Below are 12,039 nucleotides of genomic sequence, written 5' to 3'. Positions count from 1 at the left end.
CTTAGGATAACATTATTTTCATAACTTATGACCCGTATAAACGTATTTCATTTTTATCCAACAAAGATGCATTTATAACTCTTATCCAGGCGAGCTTTACTGCTTCGGAAGTCGCCAATGCTCGTACAAATTATTGAGCATTAATCATTTTGATATTAATTAAAATATGTCGATAATTAAGTAAAATAAAAACTTTTGTTCGAGTACTCTCAGTACTTTGATGAATTTCCTTATTGGCTGCTAGCTTCTACGGTCTTAGTGGCTGCTGTTAGTGGCTGCTAGCTTCAGCCTGGTTAATTTGCCGAGCCAAATAAAAAAAACCCCTGGAAAACGAAGAGAAAACAAAGTGGGGACAGAATAACTGACAAATTAATTAGGACTATATAGCCCCCCCCCCCCTTCTTGAAATGTATATACTGAAAAAAGATTATTGGCGTACAACATCCGCACACAATTTAAAGAAAATTTCATGGTTTATTTTTTTCATTTTCGCTAGCTAATGTAAGACATCACAAATACCCCAAACCCCCTCACGGAAAAGGAAATGCTAGGTGATGAGAGAGAGAGAGAGAGAGAGAGAGAGAGAGAGAGAGAGAGAGAGAGAGAGAGAGAGAGAGTTGATGTAAATCACAGGTGCGCTAACACCGTTAATATTAAAGCTTGCTAGTTGGTCTGCCCTACCCTAGCTACCTCCTCTCTTTTCTCGTTTTAGAGGCTTAATTATTGTCTATATATGCTTGTAACAAATCAAATCAATTTCAAATTCTAAATCAAACTGAATTTGACACTACAAAACTCTCTCTGTCTCTTTCTCTCTCTGTCTGTCTGTCTGTCTGTCTCTCTCTCTGTCTCTCTCTGTCTCTCTCTCTCTCTCTCTCTCTCTCTCTCTCTCTCTCTCTCTCTCTCTCCCTCTCTCTCTCTTATATCGACAATGGCATTGCCATACCCTACAATACACTATTCTTATCTGGATTTTTGTCTTTTGAGGTTGTAAATCATTATATCTTCTATGGTTTAAAACTTTATCATAATCTATATTTTGACATGTCGATTATTTCATTGAGTTTCGTTTCATAGCTAAAACATTAAGATTAAACAGATCTTTCTTCGCGAGCCGATTTTTACACAGTTGGGGCGAATACACTTCGGGTTAAAATTGTTCAGGGGAAATATATACAGGGCAAACAAAACCACTTAGATTCGCAAACCCAACAGTGTTATTTCTAATTTAATTGTTTATACTGTGTGGGGTTAATTCATCAATGTTAATTTAACCATTTTATAACCACTATATAAGAGCTATTAAGACATTTATTTGTAGGAAAGAGCATGTACGAATGATCTTTATTAAGAACAGTTTGATGTTGCTAGGATACAGGTTTCAGATCCATGATTTGATTGGTTAATTTAGATATTGAATCTCGAATTTCGAATCTCGTATTTCGAATCTCGTATTTCGAATCTCGAATCTCGAATGATCCTTCTCGGCTTTCGTATAAAAACGATAAAAGACATCATATCTCAAAATTTTGATTATTGACCTCATGAATTTTAAAATGGCAGAATAAGGTCAATTAAATTAGTTTGAAACTATAAATGTTTTAGTATTATAATTCTTTTTAGCTCACCTTAGCTGAAAGCTCCAGTGATCTATTCTGATTACATTTTGTCTGTCGTCCGTCTGTCCGTCTGTACTTACGTTTTACATTTTCAACAACTTCATCAGAACCACTAAGCCAATTTGAACCAAACATATGCATAGCACAAATCAACCATAGGCAAAGAGATTGTTCCCAGGAATATATAGAATAAATTTTGAAAAATCGTCTTCTCAGAAACCAATTAGCCAGGAAAGCTGAAACTTATATGGAAGCATCCTCAGGAAGTGTATATTCAAAGTTGTGAAAATCATGACTCCCGGGGTTATGATAGGGCCACAATGTGGGGTCGAATTTTTACATAAAATATATAGGATTAATCTTTAAAAATGTTTTTCTCCAGAACCATTTGGCCACGAAAGCTGCAAGTTATGTTAAAGCATTCTCAGGTAGTGTATATTTTAAGTTGTGAAAACAATGACCATCGGGGTAAGTTGGAGCCACAATGAGGAGGGGTCAAATTTTTACATTGCAATTTATAGAGTTAAATCTTTAAAAATCTTCTAACGAACCATTTGGCCAGGAAAGCTGAAACTTGTGTGAAAGCTGAAACTTGTGTGAAAGCATTCTCATGTAGTGTAGATTCACAGTTGTGAAAATCCTGATTTCAGGGGTAGGGTGGGGCTACAATGGGGCTCCAATTTTTACGTAGGAATATATATAGACTATCTTTAAAAATCTCCTTCTCAGAAACCAATCAGCAAGGAAAGATGAAACTTGTGTAGAAGCATCATCAGGTAGTGAAGATTCAAATTTGTATAAATCATGATCTCCAGGGGTAGGATGGGATCACAACGGGGGACAAATTTTTACATAGGAATATATAGAAAAATATATATTAAAAAAACCGTTTGCTTAGAAATGCTGTAACTTTAGCGAAAGCAACTTCAGATAGTGTAGATTCAAATTCGTGAAAATCAAAACCATTAGGAGTAGGGTTGGACCACATTGGGAATCCAGGTGTACAAAGGGAAACATTTTAATTATTCACAAAAACTGAATGTTATTACTAGTTTTTATGGTTTTATATATATACAAACAATTTTACATATTGCTGTTTCTTTAAAATGGTTTAGGCTTTGGCCCCTTGACAATTCTTGGGCCTCACAAGGGTTTCAGAGTTTGATGAAGGCTTATATCCCGTGTGTAAACAATTGTTTAGGATCTGTTTGAGAACTGCAGTGTTCAACATGTGATATGCCTATAAAATCTTCCTGTTAGAAAAGGGACTTGATTAAAAGAACATCCAGGGAGGAATGGATTTTTATTCATACTGGATCTACATGTATTAAACCACATTGTCAAGATATTTTGTATTTAATTCCATTAAGCTGATTTTATCATGCCTATTTTTGTTCAGGTGAGCGATGTGGCCTATGGGTCTCTTGATTGTTAAATTGAATCAAAAATGGGTAGAGATTTAAAAACTGATAGAGGAAATTCGGACTGGAATATTTATAAAACTTGTCAATGAAAAATAAGTGTTTTGTATCCGTTGAGTGTCATTGCCATTCATAAACTATTTCATTTTAAAAAAAGGTTTATCAATTTGTATTATTTTCAAAATTAAGAAAATCTCAGACATAGTGTAAAATGTTTAGGGATTTTTCTTAAATTTTCAAAATATATTTAATGGCCATCATCTCAAAAAGTAGGTCATTAACCTATCTTTTGAAAGTTAAAAATAACACTACAATAAAAGATCTAAATGGTTTTTCATTATCATTAATGGAATTTTTGTTCATTCTGAGTAAACGTAATCCTCAACACATTGAATATATTTGAGACTTTCTAGGCAAGGGAAATTCAATTTTCCGTCGCTCTACATCGTCTACAGTCATAATTCAGCTTCATATTTTTTTTTATAAATGAATGATACATGAAGTGTTTTCCTACGTTTAAAGGGGTTTGAACATCATAGAATAAATCATAGGAGAAAAATGTTAAATTCGTTCGTTTCATCATTGCTTGTGATGCGTGCGTATGTTTTCTCTTACTATTTCTAAATCGACAAGATTTCAAATAATTATAATTTTGTAACATATTTTTTTTCGGCTGTATCTCCTGTCAAATCCTATTTGGTAATCAGTAACGCAGATTTTGAATATGAGGTTTATTTTTATCTTGGATTATTGAGTCAGCAAAGAGCGGAAAGGGACATTACATTGCAATAATGTGAGTTCGTGGAAAAGATTACTTCAGCAGATAAATTCAATAGATGAACTTAGATTGGATAACAGCTGCCCTAGTCAAGCTTACGGAAGTGTTTCTGTACTAATCTGTGACAACAACAAAGTGAATAGTCGTCATAATACGATCGTGATCAAATGGCCATGATAAAATAAATACAGGGAAGATATTGTAATTAACGTTCATGCACTCCTCTATTTATTATTGGTGCGTAGTTATCTTATAATTTAAAATAGAAAGAAAAAGAAAGAAAGTATTGCACTATATTCAAATACCCTACAAGATCACTAGCAACAATGTTTCACCAGTTCAATTCAAAGTAATCTTCGATACCAAGATTACTTATAGCATGGTGTTGTCCGTCCCTTCTCCCCTTTTTGTACAATTGTGTTCCATAAGTTTGACTCGAAAGAGGGACCCAGCCTCTAATCAAATTACTTTTGATGGTGATGTTACGTTTACGCTGCAGGAGGTACAATCTTCTTGAGACATTGTGTTTCAACGACGGACTCTATGTTCTTTGATTGGGGTCATTTATTACTAATCAACTTAAAATTAATTACATCCAGTATGGTTCATTATCATTGACTGTTGAGTAGGAAAAATATAAAGAAATAGAACAGGGCATAGGCCTGATGTAGGGTAAAAACACTGTCAGTCATTGCCTTAGATGATATTTGAACGATATGCATATATAGAACAGAACTATTGTACTGTATGATCCATACTATTATGTTTCTTTATCTTGCAGCTACAGGCACTAGTACACGAAACTGTAAGAAATGTGCAAGTATTCGACTCAGTGGGCGCTTATCTTGTCTTGCACTATTAAGTAAAAGGTGGCACACTTCAACAAAATGACGACAGCTCTAAAGACGATCATAGCCATCTCTTCTATTTCTGTGGTCCTCGGGTACGTATTCTTTCACTGCTGATCCACGGCCTCTCTGAATCCTATTTCTCCTCTACACCGGTCTCCTGTGTGGTGTCTTTCAGGGCTGGACCCGGCGGAGGGACGGGGGGACTGAGCTTTACCGACATAGCCCGCCTTGTGGCCGCCAATGTGGACCAAGACCATGACGGTAACTTGACCCTGACGGAGATCTACAACTCCCTGATCACAAGGTTTGATCACGACGGTGAGTGACAATACTTCGGAGTACCTTTCATTCATCCATCTAGTTTTTTTTTTTTATCTCTTTCAGACATAAGTGTAAGGAAACTAGAAGTATTGACAACTGAGTGCTATATACTAGTACCATACCTTTTACCTGTACAATTATTTACCTGGTTTTTTTACATTCAAGTCCGTTTCCGTTTAATGCTTGAACCACTATCGTTGATAATTTGTCTCCTCTCTTATTGTATGAATCGTTACAATGATAGTTATGTCAACACAAATTAAAACATGGACTGTCAGCATAATATTGATATAGGTCAAAGCATAAAACAACTTCCAGATAATTCTTCTGACTATAACAAAGGACATAGATCGTTGCAATAAATAGATAACAGATATATTGAGATCGCTGACATAAATCTCAAATCAACGGTCAGTGAGGCTGTCAGTGGTCTGATGATATCAGATTTGTGTTTGTAAAGCTAACCATTGACAAAGTGTCAGATACTTTAGCATTTATAGATCAGGCAAATGTCAGTGATTTAATCAATTGTTCATGGTCAGTCAAACTGACAGTGATCGGTGTCATAATTCGATCTGTGTCAGCGCTATACAACTGTCTCTTGTCCGTTCTATGCTTTTTTGATTGATGTCGATTAAACTGGCAGTTATCCGTTGCGTACAAGAACGTGCACGTGGATCTCTGCAACCAATCACTGTCAGGTTTACATTATATGATCTGGCCCCGCCGCCACCAAACTTTTTGCATCACTCAACTCAGTCCTCATTTCAAATCGTTGTAGGAAAAGTGCATGAATTTGAGGACAAAACTCAGAGTTGGGGAAAGTTGGTGACGGTGAGGCCTGGTTTATTCTATTCTGGAATGTAATCTTTTCCACGAACTCACATTATTGCTATGTCATGTCCCTTTCCGCTCTTTGATGACTGAAGATAAAACCGACCAGTGATGATTCAATATTTCAAGATAAAAAATAAACCTCATATTCAAAATCTGCGTTACTGATTACCAAAAAAGATTTGACAAGAGATACAGCACTTATTTTGTAAATGTATTGTATTTTAAAAGGGGATGGTTGCGCAGAAAGGCAAGAGTTTGTCAAGCAATGGAGTCACGATTACCATGACAACCCACACGTTTCCGGAATTTTCTTTGACCATCTAGATTTAGACCAAGACGGTTGCCTCACACAGACAGACATAGACTTTAATTTTAGAGCAATGGACGCTCATGGTAAGGTCCATCTGATAATCTCCTAGTATTAAAAGAAAATAAAACACCGCCAATGAATTACAGCTTCAGTATTTTTACAATGGCTGTGCTCTGATAAAACAAGCTTATCTTTAAAAAGAAAATGAAAACTTGCGTTCTTGAATGTAAACAATAATAGAAAAACAAAAATATTTCTTCGATTATTTCTTCGATTAGACGCTTTACGCTGATCCTTTTTTTCATGGAGGGGGTGTCCTAAATATCATATGCACATTTTTTATGTTCTTCTCTGTTGTTTTGTTTAGTTACAAATACATAAACTGTATGTTCTTTGACATTAGGAGATCACAGCGTTACAGAGGCAGAGTTTGCTTCTTTTCTCTCGGCGGTAATTCTCTCATTCTCTCTCTCTCTCTCTCTCTCTCTCTCTCTCTCTCAATATGTGTGCTACTCATAGATTTAAGACATAAACAGAAGCAATATGTGACTCTCCTTTTCTGTTTTTGGTACAGGTACACCCGTCGTCCACAGGTGGGTCGTCGCTGGTCGGGTAGTTCCTAACATAAGACCGCCATGTTAGGGACGATGTTGTCATTTTACTCTTTCTAATAAATCATAAAAAAATTAAATTGTGTGTTTATATATTAATCAATATAAATTCCTAAGTTAAATATTGTACTAGCATGTAAACCTAAAATATTTTTGTGACGATAAATACGTAAATGTGAACTTGTTTTTTAGGTTGACAATCTATAACTTTTAAGCCTAGTTGGCATCCTCATGTATATCTTTTTAGCTCACCTGAGCTGAAAGCGCAAGTGAACTTTTCTGATCACATTTTGTCTGTCGTCCGTCTGTCCGTCTGTAAACTTTTCACATTTTCAACATCTGCTCAAGAACCACTGGGCCAATTTCAACTAGACTCGGCACACAGCATCCTTAGCCTAAAGGAATTCAAAGTTGTGAACATTAAGGATCAAGCCCTCCTACAAGGGGAGAAAATTAGGAATTAATGAAAATTTTGGAGAAATTTTCAAAAATCTTCTTCTCAAGAACCATTTGGCCGGAAAGCCGAAACTTTTGTGGAAGCATCCTCAGGTAATGTTGACTCAAAGTTGTGAAAGTCATGATCCCCGGGGTAGGATGGGGCCACAATGGGAGGGGGTCGTCTTTTTACATAGGAATATAAAGAGTAAATCTTTAAAAATCTTCTTTTCAAAAACCGTTAGACCAGGAAAGCTAAAACTTATGAGGATGCATCCTCAGGTAATGTTAATTCAAAGTTGTGAAAACCATGACCCCCGGGGCCACATTTGGGGTCGACTTTTTCAGAGGAATATATAGAGTAAATCTTTAAAAATATCTTCTCAAAAACTAATTAGCCAGGAAAGCTCAAACTTGTGTGGAAGCATTCTCAGGTAGTGTATATTTAGATTTAAGAAAATCATTACCCCCAGGGGTAGGGTGGGGCCACATTTGGGATCGAATTTCTACATCGGAATTTATAGAGTAAATCTTTAAAAATCATCCTCTCAGAAACTAATTAGCCAGGAAGTCTGAAACTTTTTGGAAGCATCCTCAGGTAGTGTAGATTCGAATTTGATTCCTTGGGGTAGGGTGGGGCCGCAATTGGGGTGGAATGTTTACATAGGAATATAAAGAGTAAATCTTTAAAAATCTTCAGCCAGGTGATTATTGAATATAATTTAGATTTTGGCTTCTGTGCGATTCCTGGACGATTGGGTCCCACAAGGGGTTCAGAGTTTGATGTAGGTTTATATCATTTTATTTATTATTTTATTCACAATTGTTTAGGATCATTTTGAGAGCTGCAATGCTCAACATGCGATATTACTATAAATTCATTCTGTTAGAAAAGGGACTAATGATATAAGACATAAAAATACCCAGTGGAAAAAAATGATTTTCATTTATACAGGATCTACATGTATTATACTACATTGTCTAGATAGTTTGTATTATCACTCCATTAAGCTGATTTCATCATATCTAGTGTTCCTCAGGTGAGCGATGTGGCCCATGAGCCTCTTGTTCTTGATTTTGCATGATTCTTGCATTTTAGTATATATTTTGAGACGGTAAAAGTGTCATTTTTTAAAGGAAAAACTTATAATTTATAACATAGATGCCTTCGTATTGCGTTAACTGATTTGAGACATACTCAATTGATCGAACTTTTTTGTGCAGGTTAATATTATGAAAGTACACATTTTGTGACATGATGAGACCACACCAGTAGTTGATACATTTTGTAAGAGAGGGTTTCCTGTCCTACTTATCTGGCGTTTGGAAGACCTCCTTTGATTTGCTTCATTGTTTATATTAAACTATATACTATCGGTCCTTTTCATTGTAGAGACGTTTAATAGCATCACAAGTGTGATATAAGTACATGTACATGTACACATAATTCAAGATTTAAAAAAAAGATAAACAAAAGCAATTTCAATAATTGTCAAATGATTTTAGCCAATGACATGACTTTTTTCATGTGGCCTCTTCGTAATTAAAGGTTTTTGATAGGTTATATGGGAGCAGTTAGTATGTATTCACTTTATATTACGTTATAGTGTTCACGCCTTTCATTTTCAGTCACCAGTTAGGTTTTTTTCTGTTTTAAAGTGCCCTTGGTCTGTTGGTCTGGAACGTTTTACGTCATAACTAAAAGTTCCTATTCACGTTAGTCATGCAAGGACTCCCTGCGCCTCTTCCCTGATCAATGCAGAGAAATCTGACCAATTGGAGCATAGCTCGTGACAGCTGGACAGTCCTTCCTCTTAAGGTGTGTTAGAGGGTGACGTTTTGTTCGATGAAGTCTGTGCGCATTGTGTGCGGTTGTGTAAGCAATTTCGAATATTGCATCAGCAATGTCAGTGCGTAGGAATGTTGTATTAGCCCAATGGAATAGTAAATGATGTTGTGTTATAAAGCTTTCGAAAGCTTGAAGTTATGTTGTGACAATACAAGCATTTGTTTCTGCGATAAATTATACCCCATTGTATAATTGTATACACATGTTGTTATTAGTAGACTGTATTGTCAACTTTTATTACAGAAACAGGCGCTTGTGTGTGAAAGGTTAAGTCAGTGCGTAGGAATGTTGTACGAGGTTGTGTTAGCGCGTTGGAAAGATGCATGAGGTTGTGTCAGGTTGTGTTAGCGCCTTTGAAAGTTGTATGAGGTTGTGTAAGCGCGTTGTAAAGTGGTATGAGGTTGTGTTGACGCGTATAAATGTTGTATGAGGTTGTTTTAGTGCGTAGGAATGTTGTATGAGGTTGTGTTAGCGCATTGGAAAGTTGTATGATGTTGTGTTAACGCGATGTTAGCGGGTAGGAATGTTGTATGAAGTTGTTTTAGTGCGTTGGAAAGCTGTAAGAATTTGTTTTAGTGCGTTGGAAAGTTGTATGAGGTTGTGTACCGCACTGGAAAGTTGTATGAGGTTGTGTTAGCGCGTTTGAAAGTTGTATGAGGTTGTATTAGCGCGTTGGAAAATTGCATGAGGTTGTATTAGCGCGTTGGAAAATTGTATGAGGTTGTGTTAGCACGTTGTTAATTTGAATGAGGTTGTGTTAGCGCATTGGAAAGTTGTATGAGGTTGTGTTAGCGGGTTTGAAAGTTGTATGACGTTGTATTAGCGCGTTGGAAAATTGTATGAGGTTGTGTTAGCGCGTTGGAAAGTTATATGAGGATGTGTTAGCACGGCGGAAAGTATTGTACGGTTGTATTGTGTACGGTTCTATTATCGCAATGTTGTATGATGTGTTGTTTTCGCGTAGGTGCTTTCTGTTGGGTTTTTGCAAATTTGACAAAAACAATTTCATACACGTATGTAACAGGTGATCACGAATGGACTGTTATTCCCACGCCCTATAGCTGACAAAGATGTATATTTTTTTTAATTTTATTTTTTATCTGGATTTCCTTAGTTTTGTATATTGTCTTTTTTTTTAAATATCAAAGGCTATTGATGTAAACATATAATATAATTATCCTTACCTATACATCTTGTAACACATTTTACCTTCGCTTAAACAAATGAAATGTTTGGTTGATAAACAAGTAAAGGTCCCGGTATCGATAGTGCTTACAGGAATGATTTGTGGGACTGGTAAGCGCTCCATTACATGTACCAGTAACATTGACACAGTGCGGTGTCTAAAAAGGCGTGCTATTAACAATAGAGGGGTTTAATTAGCAAACCAACAGGTATGCGGACTTTTATGTGTAGATTAAAAGTTACTAGTTCAAATTCCTTTTCTTGTTTAGCTTTTATAACGCTTACTTGTATTTTCAGATGTTTAAATTGTAATTTGTATATTTTGTCCTTTTTAAATGTGGGCATTGATAATTACGGTCAACAACTGAAGACAGCAAGTGATATTTTTATTGAAAAACATTGTTTCAAAACATTTTATATAATTATATGCATACATGTATTATTTTAGTTAAGCATTTGAACGTGTACGTCTCCGGGTACGTGTGGAGCAACTAGTTTGTTATCACGTACGTGAAACAAAGTCCGGGTTATGTTTTTTAACTGCATGTTCTTCAAGGAGCTAGATAAGCGTATCAAAAATTCCACAACACAACACACCTTAGTGAAAATTTATCTTTCTTTATATCAGTAGCTGCATTAAATATCAAGGCTTTAGGAAAATTAACACATTTGTTCATATAAATAGCCAACAAGTAAATATAAGCTATACCCGTTTGACCTTACGTGTACTTAGCAATCTACATGTATGTTCATTCATGTACATTACGTGTAGAATTTCGTCATTACAAAAACTGATGACGTACATATTTTTCTTTCTACGCTTACACGTACGCGTACACGTTGGTTTGCTAAACCTCTAATATTTACCTGTAGGGGCGCCGAATTAAAGTATATATTAATATGATCTTTTTTTAACCTCGAAACGCAACTAGTAACACATTAATTTGGGGCTCTAAGCACAGGCGCCAGACGTTATAAATTTTTCTCATAATAAAAAATATCCTATACTGGCTATAGCTAATAATACGCTTATTTATGTTTTATTATAAGCAAAAATTGTAACGTTAGGTGCCTGTGGTTCTATTTGATGAAATTCTCCTGTATAAAAAACCGGAACTTTTTGGTATAGGAATTCATTTCGCTTAGACATTTTATTAAATAAACATGCACGTGTTTATTGGATATGACTGGTTGCATTATTTATCTATTTATTGATTTTGTAAATATATTTAAATGATTAAAAGATTGTATATTTCGTTAATTTTTAATTTGATTGATTGATATATACCGCTAATTAAACAGTTGCTTTTTCTCTTTCTATATTTTCAACATTTACATCAATTGTATATTTTCTAATCTTCGAATGTTTTCATATCGCTATAGGCAACTCCAAACTTCGATTTAACTTTTTGGAAGCTATTGTTCACCTTTCTAAAACTGACTACAAATGTATCAGTTAGCAATGTTCGTGCATTCAATGAGGAAGGTAATCCAAAATGGGGTTTTTTTTCTGAATAACGTGTGTTTAATGGTGTCTTATATTATCTTGATGTTTACTGCACCTGGATTCTTTTGTGATAGATCTAAACTTTTTTGTACAGTGAAAAAAGGAAAGCAAATAAATAATTCAACTTATAAGCGTTAAACAGTCAAAAAGACATTTCATGGAACTAAAATATGATCTTTTTTGTTTGAAAAACTAATAAAGCAATTATTTCAAACTATTATTTTTTACCTTAACACTTAACCACGTCAATATTTAATTTATATGCAATACTATCAAACTTAAAAAAAATGATATAGATGAACAAGAATGGACATT

At 35.1% G+C, this 12,039-nt stretch overlaps 1 protein-coding gene across 1 annotated transcript; it reads left to right on the top strand.

Moving 5' to 3' along the window:
- Nucleotides 1-4,628: 4,628 nt before the first annotated feature.
- LOC128189781 (uncharacterized) lies at nt 4,629-6,828 on the top strand. Its single transcript, XM_052861539.1, has 5 exons — nt 4,629-4,761; nt 4,845-4,987; nt 6,056-6,220; nt 6,541-6,587; nt 6,712-6,828. The coding sequence occupies exons 1-5, from the start codon at nt 4,706-4,708 to the stop codon at nt 6,751-6,753; spliced, it is 453 nt and encodes a 150-aa protein (XP_052717499.1). The 5' UTR covers nt 4,629-4,705; the 3' UTR covers nt 6,754-6,828.
- Nucleotides 6,829-12,039: the final 5,211 nt, after the last annotated feature.

Source organism: Crassostrea angulata, chromosome 6, assembly GCF_025612915.1.
Source record: "Crassostrea angulata isolate pt1a10 chromosome 6, ASM2561291v2, whole genome shotgun sequence".
Lineage (NCBI taxonomy): Eukaryota > Metazoa > Mollusca > Bivalvia > Ostreida > Ostreidae > Magallana > Magallana angulata.
Note: the sequence above shows the minus strand (reverse complement) of the source record. Positions and strands in the feature narration are given on the sequence as shown.

What these genes read in the sequence shown, in the direction of transcription:
- LOC128189781 (XM_052861539.1), top strand. Translation starts at nt 4,706, where the DNA reads ATGACGACAGCTCTAAAGACGATCATAGCCATCTCTTCTATTTCTGTG. An exon ending in TCTATTTCTGTGGTCCTCGG is followed by an intron (nt 4,762 to 4,844) that starts GTACGTATTCTT and finishes GGTGTCTTTCAG; the next exon opens with GGCTGGACCCGGCGGAGGGA. An exon ending in TAGAGCAATGGACGCTCATG is followed by an intron (nt 6,221 to 6,540) that starts GTAAGGTCCATC and finishes CTTTGACATTAG; the next exon opens with GAGATCACAGCGTTACAGAG.